The sequence below is a fragment of the Aplysia californica genome, unplaced genomic scaffold, assembly GCF_000002075.1.
Source record: "Aplysia californica isolate F4 #8 unplaced genomic scaffold, AplCal3.0 scaffold00075, whole genome shotgun sequence".
In the NCBI taxonomy this organism is placed as follows: Eukaryota; Metazoa; Mollusca; class Gastropoda; order Aplysiida; family Aplysiidae; genus Aplysia; species Aplysia californica.
In genome coordinates, this window is record NW_004797345.1 from 405067 (window position 1) to 422061 (window position 16995).

A 16995-nucleotide genomic window follows, 5' to 3' on the forward strand; every position below is an offset into this window, starting at 1 on the left:
CCCAAAAAAAATGTACTCTATCCCAAGGATGGAAAACACCCTTTTAAAAGGGCTAAGTCTAAATTCTTTGAGCTGACCACTATGGCTTGAACCAGAGATAAAACCAGGTCTGTGGATTCCACTTATAACGTCCTGAAATAACAAGATGTCTATTATAATTTATTATAAAGACAATTTTCTTAAACTTAAACTCCGTTTTTTTCCCTTCTTTATCTTTGTAAATAAAATACTGCTATAGCGCAATCCGACAAACATGCGAGTCTGTTATAGCGGAATATTGGTGTTGCCATGCATAGAGCACAGGCCAATTATAATATATGTAAAACCTCGCCAGTTGAGAAACTTGTTCGTGATCTAGCGAAACTAAGAATGGGAGAGCCCACATGTGTCAACAACGAAGGCCGGGGCGAATGAGTGGGGAAGGTGTGGCATGCGCAGACAAGCAGAACGCATTGCGTGATAGGCCAGCCTAGATTATCTAGGCCTACCATGCCTCTCACTTCTCCAATGTGGGGATGCAGAGGTCACAATGCTGTAATAGATAGAGCGAATGTTGGACGTGAGCAAGCAGACGGAACGCATCTCAGGGTGTAGTGGGGTGGGGGGAAAAACACAGCGGGCGAGTTTACCTAGAGCCATTTCCTTCTTACCGCCAACACCAAGCAGTCAACATTGCTAGAGCTAGAGAAAGAACCTTGATTCAATTTTTGATCAAGTAAGACCAAGAGGTTATGTTGAACAAAATTTTCATCAGCGGAGACAACAAAAAGAAATGAACAGAACACCAAACTCATAGATTAAGCCTACTTTATTGTTCCCCTTGAATTTATTACTGGATCCGTTATAACGAGAATCCTGCTATAAGTTATAACGGACGTTTTGCACTTGTCCCCTTCCTCTCGTTATAACGGGCAGGATTCCACTGTATATAAAACATTGAACTTTGGCTGAGTGGTAAGCACCATAGTTCTAAAATAACAGTCAAACTTTCCAACAACTCAAACTCGTAGAAACAATCACAATGAGAAATGGGCCATTGTGTTTTCATAAACTCTCTCTCAGTTCCCCCTTCCCCTTTCTCTCAATCTCTCCCTTTCTTACTCTTTCTCTTCTTCTTCTCTTTCATCACACAACACTTCCAATCATATTACCAAAAGCATTGTACAGGATCTTCCACAACAATAACATCAACAACAAATTCATTTTTCCCATGGGTATGGGCCCAATGTGATCAAACAAGGTTACAACATAAGTCAAAAACATATGCACAATATGGTATTTGAAACATTTTGATGCCCAATCGACATATATATAATATTCCTAGCTTAGAATTACAAAGTTCTACCTGACATTTTTGGTCGTTTTGAGCTACTAAGACCATGTTGTCAGACCATCCACTATAAATGCTCCAGCTTTTGCCCAATGGTTATGAGGCCAATGACTGATCAATTTGTCTTTAAAAGAGATCAATATTTTTGTGAATACTTCTGCGCTGTATTCTAGAAAATAAATAATCCCAGTAGGGTTGGTCTCTACAGATTTTAAAAGAACCCACTGGCTGCGACAATATGTGACACGATGTGATGGAATAAGGCGCTTATCCAAGTTGGGGCACATAGAGTTATTAATATTGTCACAAAACTTGCTCATTTTTTTATTTTTTTTGCCAAATGCCAAATTTTTGTCTTGCTGGAAAAAAAAATTATCATCTATCTTCTATAGAAATCAAGATATTTGTAATTGAAGGAGAAGAGGGTCGCCTGGTATGGGATTATGGCGCTAAAGGGTGTCACTGGTGAGCAGTGACATAGGCCATAGGCTATGTGTATTCAAAATGTGTGGTAGTAGAAACAGGAAGTGCTGTGAACATTCCTATTTTCTGCATGATGGAGATTTGTATTTGTAGTAATTTATATAAATTTATGAAGAAAGGTTTTTTTAATCTAGCTTAACTTGTGGAAAAATATTAAGTTAAGACAAATTTATACAAGTAACAAACAGCTAAAGTATGTGTGGCATTTTTCACGCGTTAAAGAGATACTAGAGGATAAGTTGCACCACAAACTTTTGAGCTCATTGTACTGCCGTAAGCTGACAAAACGCCTTTTTTAAAATTCACAGCAGTTTTGAGATAGAGAATAATATAGTGTAAAGCGCAGAGAACCTGCTGTTGAGCGGGGATATGCGCTATACAAATGCTATCTATTATTATAGAGAGTCATTTTGTCAGCGTAGCCATTTAAAACTAGGGTCTGTCCAAAGTTTGACTTCTAATTTATTCAAAAACTTGCCAGATTCAATTTGATTTTTTCACATAAGTAAGGTAACTGACTGAGCTTTTGATTTGACAAATACAAAAATCATGGATCTCAACTCGGAATTCTAAAAAGGGAGGAACTTTTCGGGTGATCGCCACAGAAGCCCATTTTAGCTAAACACCCATTATTATTATACTGTTGAACCCTAGAATGCTGAAATAAAAACAATCAATTTATCAAAGCAAGGTTATTTCACACCAATTTGAGGGTTTGGGAGATAATTTCAAGTAAGAGTCATGTACCAAATATTTACCACCTTGATTACCTGCAGAAAGTGGTGGCGCCTGGGGTCTTGTGCGACTTATTTATAATATTTTCCCTTCACCATACTCGCCTGTATAAACTATATAAAAAGGAATATTGTTTTGAGCCTAGAACCAGGATATCGACAGTCATGATTCGTATCATATATTATAATAATATACTGAGGTGCAAAAGAAACACGAATGTTTATTACAACACAAGGATTGACAAAATACAACACATAGGTTTCAAGTTATTCGTTGTGTTTATTAGCTGAAACTTTGCACACTTCTTGAGTGACATAGCTGACATGAACTGAGGGTCCAGCACATTCATCTGAGCTCACGTTGACCTTGACCTTGGTGAGCAAACTTAGTAACGCGTATGGCCTCCACGTGCAGCGATTATAGCGAGGCATCTTCTGTTCATAGAGTTAATCAAACGGTTGATCTGGCCATTTTGGATGCCACCGAAGATCTGGATGATGGCTGCAGTCAACTGGGCTGCTGTTCGAGGCCGTGGCTGCGTCTGGTTAAGCTGTCTTTAGATCATGTCCAACAAATGTTAAGTAGGGTTCAAGTCAGGTGAGCGAGGTGGGTGTGCCAATAAATTGACATTGTTCTGCGCCAAGAAGTTCTGGGTAGCACGTGCGGTATGTGGTCGTGCGTTGTCTTGTTGATATAGGCAGTTAGGATGCCTCTGTAGAAAGGGCACCACATGAGGTGCCAAGACTTGTGCAATGTAGCGCTGAGTCGTGACGCCGTTTCCACTTCCTGGGCCAATGTTCTGGAAGATGACAGGTTCCACTCTATGAACAACGCCATGGTTCCCCATATCATCACGCTTTCGCCTCCCCAGGGGTCACGCTCCAGAATGTTGTAGTCGTCATTGCGAGTCGTGTCTCTACGCCACACACGGACACGGCCATTCACTGGATCGACGCAGAACCTGCTTTCATCACTGAAGAGGACTCTCCTCCACTGTGCGTTCTGCCAGTTGACATGTGCCTGTGCCCACTGTATCCGTTGCTGTAGATGCCTTGGTGTTAGGACAGCTCCCTGGTAAGGATGCCAGCAGTGAAGACCAGCAGTCACTAACCTCCATGGCACAGTCCAGCAGCTAACTTGGCTTCCAGTCGTTCCCATGATTGTTCTTGCAGTCTCTGCACCTGGCAGAAACGGATTGCGGCGGTGCCGACGAATGATGACACAATCATGGGCCGGAGTTGTCCCCCTTGGTCTTCCGCCTCTTGGTCGATCTGCTGTGGTCGCTGTCGCTTGTAATCGGTTCCGAAGGTGATAAAAAAATGGTGCTTGGGTGGACACCAAAAACCTGGGACACCTGTTCCACTGACTAACCGGCCGCCAGTCGCCCGACAGCTCTTTCTCTGTTTTCCCTTGATAACCTTGGCATGTCTGTAGCTCGTCTGTTTCGATATGAATGCAACATTTCGAGGCGCGGATTTTACAGGCATACCCCCAGGACTGAGTGAGCATAAACTCACCACTGACAACAAGTTGCAAATGTGTCCCAGTGGTGAGTGATGACTCGTGAGTTGTGTATTGTTTACGCAGCCAATGGCATCTTTGCGATGCTCAAAAATGTCCAATCAAGACGCTCAAGGCAAGTGTTGAGTGATATGAGTTCACATCACACAACTATGAACTTAGCATTGGGCGATTACAACAACATAAAAAATTCGCTTTTTTTTTCACCTCACTATATATATATATATATATAATAAACGAGAAAGACAAAAATAATGCTCAAACTCAAAGTAGAGTAGAATAGACCAAGCAGACCTATTCCGGGTAAGAGGTGTAAGAACTGTGGGAAGGCAAGATGCAGTGATACTGAACATCTGCGAATCTTGAACAGAAAGCTAAAATATAGAGTTCTAATTTACTGTCACCAATCCAATGAAACGCGAACACTTAGACCCGTAAGTTCCATAACATTAACACGCTTACAAGTTATGACGGTTCCCAATTTCACACAAGGCCTGCACCAACACACACTTTACTTTGCAGAGAGCTGTAGATCTAGTAGTAATCAAAATTCTAAACATTAAACATTTGCTTTCAGTTTCATTTTGTCCTTTGATGTTGCGTCCAGCCCTCCCCCTATCCCCGAGTGCGTCTTTTAAAAAACCCAATAATCTCCCCCATTCCTGAGTCCTGTACTTCGAAGCGCTCAGAACGCGCACAGGTTCATTGACCGGTCACAATGGCGAGACTGACAAGACGCTTGTATAACTTTCTTTTTGTTTTTTTTTCTTTCTTGGTTTTACCCCCACAAGTGACAGCACGGTGACAAATATTGATATATTTTCATGGCGGCACCACGTTTGTAATGCCGAACCCGCATGTTACAATAAATGTTGCGTTATCAGACAATTACTGACAAACTTCTGGGTGGTAACGAAAGCGAAAGTAGATCTTGATTTTCCAGCCGAGCCTTGGTGACACAATTCCGCTTGCCGCCAAAGCCACCAGTTTGCGTGAAACGTACTCTCAGAGCCGAATTAATATCACAATCGCGACCGCCAGAAATGAACTTAACGACGTTATTGGATTTGGTTTTCAAATATTCTAGATATTTTATGTATTTTCCCGGGTCTCAGCGATTTTTCAAAAATTCCCGGGGCCTGGCAGTCACCCTGCTCCCAAAATCTCTCTTTCTGATTGGCCCGCCGCCACGGTAGCTGACTTTAGAGGAGGAAATGGCGGCAGCGGAAATCCGCTAAATAGCGGACTATTGAGACCCATAAAAAATTTGGCACCAAAAATGACAAAAGGCATTTCGTCAGCTTAAAGCAGTTTTAGTGTGCGATACTGCAACCTAAAAGTATCTCTCTCTCTATATATATATATAGATACTTTTATATTTATATATATATATATATATATATATATATATGTAACAGTAAATGATGCTGTCCAGACAAATCTACTACTAGTGTCTCGAGCAGTACCACAGCAAGGATCAGACCAAGGGAGCATACAAAACAGCAGCAAACAACAGCAAAATCAATCTCTACACATTCTCAGGCAATGTTTTTCTAAGTCACCTCTTGACTTTTGAGAAAAGTAGGCAAAAAACGTTTCACTCTGAGCTGAGCACACTCACATTTGCTCAAATATTCTTGCATAAAAGTTTTAAAGCACTATATTTTAGGCACTTGTCTATCCAATCATCTGATAAAGTACCAAACAGAGAAAACTGCAGGCTTTTTATCTCATCTCCTAAAAACTCATACACATGCAATGTAAAATGAGTCTGAAAACTTGCACTTGCAGTCCCAGTGTCTCTTATACCATCCAGTGAGCATATATTCTACTTTCATACTCTCTCCACACAATCAGGAAACCCCAGAGTCATCTGACCACGCACAGCTTCGGTGTGAACTTCATGATATGGATGTCAGGGCTGCGGAAGTGTGGGTCCTGAGCAGCTAAAGGGACTTCACTCACATCGAACCGTTTACCAATCATCTGTAACAAGCATAAACAAAAAATGATGTGACCTTTTGTCCTTATTGTGAGCATGATTAAAGATTTGCGTCGATATTGGAATTGGAAGTCAACTTTTCCCTGTCCAGCAATGTTACCCCACTCGTTCAATTTCCATTACACTGAACAGTATCAAGTTGTTCTTTGTGTTCTTTTGCACTCACTTAATTCAAATAATATATAATAATAAATAGCATTTGTATAGTACATATCCTTACTCAATAGCAAGCTGTACGCACTTTACACGGTATTACTACCCAGCAGACCCTGGAAAACTCAGAAACATTCTTGGCCTCCCAACATAAAGTATAGCCAGGTCCCGTTACGCTGGGCCCTTCATGGGATTTGAACACACAATCCTAACAACTGACTGCTAATACCTACTCTACCGCATTTTCCTCATGAGAAATGAAAACAAGGCCAAATCTTAAAATAGGTAGGCCTACCAGAAACTAAATTTTCAAAGTACTTATATGCCAAATTTATCTGTTCCATTTGAAAGGCCTATATCCACTGAGCATTTTGGTACCATTCTTACTTTAACCTCTCAGTCAATTTCTAAGAAAATGGTAGTTGTTCAAAATTTGATCAAATTTGTTAAAGTCAGTCACTGGCTGCAACCCCATGTTTGACAGATAATAAAAGAGTACCAAGTGCACTAAACATCTCCACATTAACAGAGTACAATCACTATAACAAATATGTGGAGTCTAATTTTTTTCAAGACTGTGAGATCATTACAAATGAGTATTTTACCGCCTCAAACACGATGATCTGTTGTTATTTCGACAAAAACACCGAGCATTGACCCCACCGGCGCCGCACCAGCCCCCACGGCGAGCGAGTCAGCTCTATACTGCAGTGTACCCCACATGCGGGGTCACGTGCTTTCCGAGTCTCGCGGAACGATTGGTGCAAAATAATTCCAAGATAATTACTTTATTTTAATAGAAAATAAACTGAACTTTTAATTAATATCTTTTTTAAACCGGTATTTTACATATTTTGTGTAAAAAATTATCTTTAAACTTTTTTACTTTATTTTTAAAGGCTTTCTATTTAAACACCAAAGGCAAAATATATACCACGGGAAAGCCCGTTTAAAGCTCTACTGTTCTCTGCCAATGAAAAGACAGTATTTAATCATCCCTCGTTCCGCAAAGCATTTGAATGCACGCATGTAAATTTTTGAACCGGCCAACCACGCATTCCGACCGCGAGGGGCTTCGCTTTCCTCGGCAATTTTCCAGCTCCTAATAATCAGACATATAAACAACTTACACCATTGTAACGAGGAAAAGCTGAACTTTTACAAAGTGTACGGCATTTGGGGTTTTATAGCGAAAGAGCAAAGAAAAGCAGCAATCGGAATTACCCTGATTTCACCGATACCACGCGGTCCGAAGGCCCCGAGTGCCCGCAAGGCCGTCTTTACGCTACCTACTTAAAATGTCAAGGATCTTAACTTTTTATTACTGCCAAGCTTACCATTGAAATTAAAAGAGAAGTGGCGTGTTCTGCCTGTTTAGGCCAAATTGATCACTGATCAACACTTGTTTTTGAACAGCGACAGCTCAAGTTGAACAGGAAAGGGTTAAAGATGAGGGGCCAGTGAGAAAGACATAAATCATGATGAAGGAAAAGGAAAAGTTGATGAGAGCAAAAATGAAACATTTCCAAGAGTCTAAACAAGACCAACCTAACTAGAACCATTTCAAAATAAACATAAATGTACATCACAATCAAGATAGAAAGAACTCGTTGAGATTTAAGAACTAACCTCAAAGAATTTCCGTTGCATCTCAGATTTATTGCCAATGTCTCTCTCTTCATAGCAGCAGAGCACTGTGGTCTTGTCGGAGCACAGTTCAACAATTGTTTCCACCAAGCTCGTTATTGACTGGAAAGATAAGATACATTACCTATGAACAAAATGCCTCTGCACACAAAAGCAAATTACAAACAAAGCAGACTTCTTGAGTCCTTGGGTAAATTATATAAACAAGATTTCATCCCCTATCATAAGCATATATGTATATGTTTGGTGATTCACATGGCCAAGCCGTTGTCAGTATGTGCCAGTATTAGAAATACCAGTAGATGGTCATGTACATTCTTTATTTGAAGAATTAGATCAAATGCAATGAACGCAATGACCCAAAAAAACCCTACCTTTTCTCTTCTATCAAGCAAATTTAAGTCACAATGCTCCTGACTGGCTTATTCTCACCAACGGATAAGCAAACAAAAGATGCTGGATTGCCTTGTTACTTGAAAACCAATCTTAACATTCTCTACCTGTTGTGCTTTATTTTAACACATATTTGAAAATCCACACTACACTGCTTGTTAATGCTTCTTGATACTGAGAGTCATACAAACAAATAAAACATGCCTCTTGATAGTCATACAAACAAATAAAGCTGCTGCAGTGACAATAAACATGCAAGCGGAGATTGTAGACCATCAGTTGCCCCACCACACAGCTCAAAGCAACATCTGAGCCACCCTTCTCCTTAACTGACAAGACATTGATGATTAATTTACACTCTATACGGTGCATGTACCTGCCGTTGGCCTCCCAGAATATGTGAGGGCAAGTATCATGTCATATCGGATGGCCATGAAAAACTAAGTGGTCCCAAACACTCATTTACAATGTTAAAAGTTAAAGGCATCTTTGCATTGAAGGTTAAATAAGAGCAGGCTGAAAAACAAAATGTAAAACTGACAAGACTTTAGCCGCTGTGAATACCAACCTTCAAATCATACAGTGGTTGTCTGACAGGAGGGGGTGGGAACAGAAGATGAAGAAGAGAAAATGGTGAAATGGTATAAGTTTAACACCCCTATAAGATCAATACTATTAGGTTATTTAGGAGGTGGAACATCCGAGTTTCACGTCCATCACTATAAGGACCAAGCCAAATGGGAAATTCATGTAAAGTGCCTTTCCCATGGATACAACGCTGGACCGATCTGAGGCTCGAATCCCCAAACCTTGGCAAGAAGCACACTTCTTAGGGTTGCAGATAGGCACAACGTACATGTGGTACACACACACATACACACACACTCTTTCTCACACACACCTACACACATTCCAACACACTTGCATACTGTGGTCTATTTGGTTGTTTTTGGTTGTGGCAGGGGGTTAGGCCTAGCCTATTGTATTGTTTGGCTGAAAGTGTGAGAGTGAGTAAAGTGTGAGTCTGTGTTCAGTTGTATTGTTTGCAAGTTGATAAAAGTCTGAGTTACTACTGGTGGGATTTGGAGAGGAGAGAGTTGTATCAAGGCAGAGGAGGCCTGCTGACAGTATAGGTTGTGAAAAAGGCTAGTTAGAGCCTCGGTTCAGTTGTGCGTGAAGTGTGAGATTCCAATCCAACGCATCGGGGCCCCAAAGCTGCAGAAGGAATCACAACACAGAGCAGAGGAACAGGTTTGGCTAATTCCTGTGACAGAAGGTTAGTAGTAGTAGTGTAAAATCTTTGTTTTATGTTCCAAGTAACAACAGTACAGATATTGACTCTGCTGCCCCCTAAACCTGTCAGCCCTATACACACACACACAGCAACACCAACAACAACAGAAACAGAGCTTATTACACATCACTCAGCAGCACACAGACCTCCTCATAGTACACACAGTCAGCAATGGTCACAAAGTCCAATCCTTGAGGGAAGAACTTTTCTTTGAGATTCTGAGTTTGGGATGAGTCGCCCCAGACAAGTGGCTGAGCAGAACAGGAGCCAGCAGCGATGACCGATTTGTTGTAGTTAACATTGTGATCCATCAAGGGAACAAACTCCGGTAGGTCAGTCACCACAGTCAAGGCTCTGTGAAAACAAAGACCAAGAATAGAGACATTTTACCTCTACATTTATATTATATACAAACAAACCTTGTTGTACCGCCGCCCTTGATACGAGCGTGAAGTTGGCGGAATAGTCGTGCTGGCACTTTCGGAAGTCCTGTCAGTCTTATATAGCGCCGACTGCCCAAAGTCAAGGAACATGATTCTGCAGTGTGATCCACCTGAAAATAGAGTACTTAGCAATCTGGACAATTAGAAAATGCTAATCAGAAAGGGAGTGTATACAGACCCGGTAATCGGGAACAAAGTCACGAAGTATACAGACCTGTGATTTCGGAAAGTTTTAGCGCCCTCTTGGCTCAGGGTAGACTTAAGTTCTTCTTCTAGATCTATGGCCTAGGTCTAGATCTAGACTAAGTAGACAGACAGACATAAATCATAGATCTAGTTTCGAGGCCTAGATCTAGATCCAAATGAAGACTGCGGATGTCTTTTCGATGAACAATCGTTTTTCCTCCGTTTTGGAGTTGGAGGAATCAATAAGACTAAGATAATTTGATGAAAAGAACAATTGTCATAATTTCAATCGAGCAGTCACCCTGTCTATTTCTCTCTCTCTCTCCCCTCTTTTTCTGCCCCCTCCACCCCCCACCCGTCTCGTCTGTATCGCTCGCCTTCTCTTTCTCTTTTTGTTTGTCTCTGTCTTTCTTTCTCCTCCACCTACTTTCCCACTCTATCTTTCTCTCGTTCCCTCCTGTCAACTGGGGCATGCGATATTTGCTAGCACTTCCCCCTGTTCTCTACCCTCTCTCTCTCTCTCTCTCTCTCTCTCTCTCTCTCTCTCTCTCTCTCTCTCTCTCTCTCTCTCTCTCTCTCTCTCTCTCTCTCACACACACACACACACACACACACACACACACACACACACACACACAGACACACACACACACACTTTAACGGGTCTAGGCACTGAAACTTTCTGAAATCACAAAAGATTTCCCCTATCGGGTCTGTATACTTCGTGACTTTGTTCTCAGTTACCAGGTCAGTATCTGTCCCCGTAGAATTAGGCAACTTTAGATGACCAAATTATGCAAAAAAACCTATCAAATTATGCAAAAATTATGCAAGTTACCGTAACACCATTCGCGACATGTTTTGCACTTTTTCAACACGAATTTTCATGATTTTCATGTTTTATGTACAGAAAAATTTAAAACAGAACATATCAGTATCACTAATTTGTTGTGTATTTGGAAAGACAAACAATACACATCAATCACAGTAAGAAAAAAAAACAACCAAAAAATATGATCTGTAACTTTCAGCTGTAGATCTAGATTAGATCTAGATATAGAGGGAAGAAAATTTTTTTTTTTTTTAAATTTTAAAAGACATCTGGGCCTCTGATGCTGGCACATTATTAAAACCAGGGACACCTGTCAAACATGAAACATCAGCAGACATGAGAACAACAACTTTTGATGAATTGTAAAATTGAACATGCTCAAGGAACAAAATCCTAACCCTTCCAAGATCTTCTAACAAGGGAAATAACTAACTTTTCACTTAATTGAGACTTATTACGGTTATTATTTCCCTTTAGTCACATGGCGAGGCGTTAATTAATTGTTTTGTGAAAAAAAAGGTAAAAAACGTGAAAAAACGCGGGGAATCCAAAATTATGCAAATGTTGCAGAATTACGCAAAAAAACGCGGCCGCACAATCGCATAATCCTACGGGGACAGCAATATATATACACTTCGAATAAGAAATCTCAGCCACCCTCTGTCATAAAGAAAGCCTGTGAGAACAAGACAAGAAGTTGTCGAGCCGCATACTGCATACATGACTCTTTGAAGTACAGTTAAACCTGTAAGACGGCCACCCATTGTCAAGGAGAAAAGTGGCTGTATAAGACAGGTGGCCGTCTTAGGCAGGACTAATCAAGATGAAGAAAACAAACCATTCCCATCTGAGGTCCCAATCGAAAGTAGCCGCATGGTTGTTGTTGTTGTTGTTGGTTAGTATTTTGTTTGTGATTTTCATTTTGTTGCTGACTTTGCACAAGGGTGACAATAAAACGAAATGTATCAAACGAGGAAGACCGAGTGCCATGTTAAAACAAACACATGAGTCGCCACCACTCGGAGAAGGAGCGACGCTTCTGTCACAAGTTCATGTTGATGTCCTTTGTTACTTTGTTACAGACTGGGTATAAAGTGACCACTCATCTCACTTACGATTTGTGTATATGAGTTCTGGGCGGGAGGGGCCTACGCAGCACGATCGGTTGGAGGGACAATCGAACAACAACGACAGGAGATTGAATAATGACGGCTTGCCCACAACGCCGCGGGCCAATGCACAATTATTTATTACAAAACGTAATGGAGTCACTAAGGTGGCCGTCTAAGACAGGTGTTATTGCTTAGTGTGATAGGGGTAGTGTGTTAAAATATAGTGGCCGCGGCCGCGTTGGACAGGTGCCCGTTTTACACAGTTAAATTATATAGAAAAAACGCAAGGGGGGAAATGGAAAGTGGCCGTTTGTACAGGTGGCCGTCTTATAGAGGTGGCCGTCAGGGCAGGTTTGACTGTATTTGTAGAGTTATTGTGAAGTCAGGGAATTCCCCAGTTGGAAGGTAAGCAAGTTGATGTTTCATGATTTCAACTTCTACTCACCCAAGCGCAGCAGCCACTAGACCCACAGCTCCTGTCCCAGAGCCCAGATCGATCACAGTCTTCCCATGCCAAGCGTTGCCTTCATCAAAATCCCGAGTTTCTAAATACTTACAGAGAACTAACGCAGCATCCCAAACTACACATCCAACGTCTCCGATTTCCGACTGGTGGAATACCAATTCAGTTTCATCGTTCAATTCAAAATTTCGAGTGTAAAGTTTTGATAAGTCAACGGCGTTTGTGACAGCCATGCCTCACACCGTGAATAAGCTTTAGAAAAATATAGAATGGTTTTACCGGTATAGATCGAGATTCTTTACCGACATGGGAAACGACTCTTGATTACGTCGCTGATTTATTTTTTCATTCGACACTTAATAATTCAATCCTATTATTAAATTGTCATTAAAAACACGTGATAGAGAAATACATTTTATGAAGTTTATTTTTAAAGTTTTATATAGACCATATAGAAAGAAAAAAAGAGAGGGAAAAGAGGGGTAGAGGAATGAGAGAAGGAGAGAGAGATGGGTTGAGGGCAAGGAGCTTAGAACTAATGGAGCCTCCTCTCTCTCTTCGGGGCGCCGCGAGCAGTACGCCGCGTTGGGGATCAAATATGGCCACCGAGTGTGGGCTAAATCCCGAACTGTGGCGTTTCTTTTTATAGAATTTTATCGGGCTGGGCCACGTTGTGGGGGTGGGCGGGGTGGGGGAATGCACGCAAGGAAGAGGGGATGGGGCTGGGAAGAAAGAGGAGGGGCGGGCCTTGGGAAGGGACGAAGGAGAATGGGGGAAATTAAATAAGAGACAGAGAGAGAGAGAGAGGGAGAGAGAGAGAGAGAGAGAGAGAGAGAGAGAGAGAGAGAGAGAGAGAGAGAGAGAGAGAGAGAGAGAGAGAGAGAGAGAGTGAGTGAGTGAGACAGACAGACAGACAGACAGACAGACAGACAGACAGACAGACAGACAGACAGACAGACAGAGAGGGAGACAGAGAGGGAGAGAGTGAGAGACTGACAGACAGACAGAGAGACAGACAGAGAGACAGAGAGACAGAGAGGTTGTGATCAACTGACGGGCTGACGGATAATGACAGGGAGAAAAAATTATGTGTGTGATACGGACTGTTCAATTCTTGAAGAGTTTTATGTTATAATCTAGTTTAAAAATCAAAAAGATGTGTAAAATAAGAATAAAACTTGTCCGAGTAACCTAAAATTATCAAACATACCAAATTAGAAAGATAATCTTTCAAGATGCTAAAATATATAATTATAAGAAATGGATGAAAATATACTTTTAAACTGAATTTAAGATATATGATTGCATGATTCTAGGCGTGCTTCCACAACTATCTTTATGTGTACCGTAAGGAATAGCGGACACAAAAGAGGGTCGATGTTTGCTTTATCTAACTGCTAACAGTATGTCTTGGTCTATAAATAATATTATTGATCCCAATAATTTTGTTTCCTGGTTTTCACAAAGTGGAGCGCACAATGATTTCAAATATTCCACACAAAAAAAGAGATAACAGCACCCTTGGAGGTGTGATCGCATACATGAGCGTGGATAACTTTTGAAGGTTTTTTTTTTTTCCTTCAGTAAAGTATGATATGGAGAGCAGCGTTTTTAGTCCCTTATTACACTCCAGAGGGGGGATAATTTATCTTAGTGATGACTCTTGTGTAGTAAAATTTGTTGTTGCTTTGTTTGGTTTATTTTTTAACAGCAGAATCTTAAGTGAACCGGAATTATTGATTGTGGGATCTTAGGTGAAGACTACAACAATAGAATTAAACCGAGTATAGTTCTATCTATCAAGACTCAAACTCTTATCCACCCCACCCTACCTTCTCCCCTCATCTGATATGGTTTGGTGTTTCTTTAACATAGAAAATATTCATCATTATTGTTGTTGAATATTGATTGCATGTTCTAATGGAGCCTCTAGATATCTACATTTAGACTACAGTAGCATCTAATTTGCACACACAAAGGAAAGCAATATCTTTAATTAAAATGTATAATATGTATATACATACACACACATAATATTTATATATATATACTCATAATAATTATATATATTTATGAATAAGAATACTTTTAAAAAATTGATTATCTCAGTCTTTCTGCTGGGGTGTTGTATCCCTTTCAGCCTGGGTTGGCCTTGGCATGTAGCGCCGGAGCCAGCCTCTTATGAATATTAATGATTCAAATTGTGTTTCTGGGGGCACAGAAACACTTTCATTCAAATTTTTTAAAAGGGAAACAACTTAACTGTGAAAACTTCGGTCCACTGCAGCATCAAATTGGTTCTTACACTTAAATACAACACAGGTGCAAGGCATTTTTACTAATTGACTTGCCTAATCTGAAGGACCTCGGAATAAAACCTTCTTTCTTATCTAGATTTCAGTGCCGTAATCGGGCAATCGCGCAGCGCAGGTAGCCCACGGTTCCGCCGCGAGAGAGGGCTCCTATCAGGCGTGCGGTGCCGCCCACAGAGCATCCTCCATTACTTTTAATCTCCTTGGTTGAGGGAAGACCACAGAATTCTACACTTAGTGTAGAATTCTGTGGGGAAGACGGAACCCAGGTGTGGCGGGTTGGGGAACCGGCGGGTTGTTATCTGTTCAATTTATTTTTTGTGTTCAGTTTGATTTTTTTTTTTGGGGGGGGGGGGGGGGGGAGGGCTGTTTCAATCCCTGCTGTTTTCATGTTTGTTCAAATTTCGTTATCTTGTTGGCAGTTTCTCCTTTTCTTTTACATTTTCTCTTCTTTCTTTTTCTGGTTTCTTTTTCTTTTGTTGCTATTTTATCTGTTCATTGTTCTCTTCATATTTTTGTTTCTGTTGCCATATTTTGTTGGATGAGGGCTGGGCAAGGAGCTTAAAACAACTTTTAACCTCTTTGGGGTTTGGTCGGACGGGGGGAGTATAACATTTTCTCAAGAGAAAACATTCTGATGAATAGGATTAGAAATCTTTAAACACCGAAAAAGACGAAACTATTGGTCATCCTTTATTAATTCTAAAAATAGGTTCTCCAGGAGATTGACGTCACGATCCTTCGCCATTTTGTAGTAGATTGTAAACATTGGATTGAGAAATTTAGTATCACGTGAATTTTGACTCATCATAATAAAAATATTAGAGTGTCTCCGGCTAGATTAAAAAATTCTTTATACAGTGAGTAAAGAAAGTGGTTCATCTTCGAAATGGGTTGCATAATTGGAACCGTAAGTAACTTTTTGATGTTTCTGTAGGGCCTAGATTCTAGCCTAGGCCTAGAGAGTCTCGATTCTATCAATCATGTTTCCCCTCGGATATTTCCTGCTTCTTCAGACTTGTTAAGTGTCTTGTGGTTCGCTGTTTTCCGGTCGGTTATTGACAGGATTTTGAGACATGATAATCTAGTATCCTAATTACGTTTAACTCTCGGTGCTCATTGTTCATAGATCTATATTTATTGTTATATCACTGCCAGTGAAGAGTAAACAAGAGAGGTGATCCAAATTTAGTTAGAGTTAGAGCAGATGCCTGAGTTGGCCTTCTAGCAGCTGCAGCCTGCCCTGCCTAGGCCTAGATCTATTTCCTGCTCTGACTCCTGGCTGAGGAGACTGACATGGAATCGAATTTTGTACAGGCTTAGATCTAGAATCTAGATCTAGATACCATATGTCCATACAAAGAAGTAGGCGAAACTCAACAAATACTTACTTAAATGTCAATGTCAATATTGTGCAATTTTGATATAAATTTTTAAGGCCTTCGTATAAATGATTTTCTTATAATCTATATAAATAATACTATTATGCATTTTAAAAATATTATAGACCTCTTCTAGGTCTATCATGTATGTATTGTATGAAGTATGAAAACAAACAGTGGCTACGTTCACAGCACCATGATTGCCATGAACGTAGTCTGCAGGCTACGTTCACGAGTTGGCAGGCTACGTTCACGGCGCCCTGAATTATGCAATTTGCAGGCACTGTTGAGGCAATGTTCACGGGCACGGCACTAAAGCTTCGTTTAGGGAGAGCTTCCACTGCTTGTTTTAGTCAGTGACAATGTGACAATAGTGACGTATATTTAATCGAAGTGACTATTCGGACTCGAGTCCGAGTATGAAAAAATGTTATTCGGACTCTGATTCTTGTCCAGCATGACATCACTTCCGACTTCCTGTGACTCGTGACTCGGGCTTCCTGTCCTGCCTCACTCGTGACTCGCCTCAGGCTGGGTAGAGGCCTGGATCACTTCGGGCAAAATGGCGTTAAATTGTGCAGGAGCCGAGTTTTTATTTTATGATGAATTTGAGGCCGGCCTGAAAAGTTACAGCGCTTCTAATAAATGTTTATTTGTCAAGCGGTCATCAGAAGCGATTAAAGATGGCTCGTTAGCGTGTGTTGGGG

At 40.8% G+C, this 16995-nt stretch overlaps 2 protein-coding genes across 8 annotated transcripts in view; one reads left to right on the plus strand and one right to left on the minus strand.

Annotated features, from left to right (window-relative positions):
* Window positions 1–5639: 5639 nt before the first annotated feature.
* On the minus strand, window positions 5640–12883 carry LOC101860964 (protein-lysine methyltransferase METTL21D). Its single transcript, XM_005094064.3, has 4 exons — window positions 12577–12883; window positions 9705–9912; window positions 7854–7973; window positions 5640–6055 (listed from the first exon to the last, which is right to left on the minus strand). The coding sequence occupies exons 1-4, from the start codon at window positions 12825–12827 to the stop codon at window positions 5939–5941; spliced, it is 696 nt and encodes a 231-aa protein (XP_005094121.1). The 5' UTR covers window positions 12828–12883; the 3' UTR covers window positions 5640–5938.
* A 2738-nt stretch (window positions 12884–15621) lies between these two features.
* LOC101861194 (serine incorporator 1) overlaps window positions 15622–16995 on the plus strand; it is a 36650-nt gene continuing 35276 nt past the window's right edge. For all 7 annotated transcript variants that reach the window (XM_005094065.3, XM_005094068.3, XM_005094070.3 and 4 more), the window contains exon 1: window positions 15622–15816. In XM_005094065.3, the coding sequence (XP_005094122.1) occupies window positions 15796–15816 (21 nt within the window). In that variant the 5' untranslated portion in view covers window positions 15622–15795. The remainder of the gene's footprint in view (window positions 15817–16995) is intronic.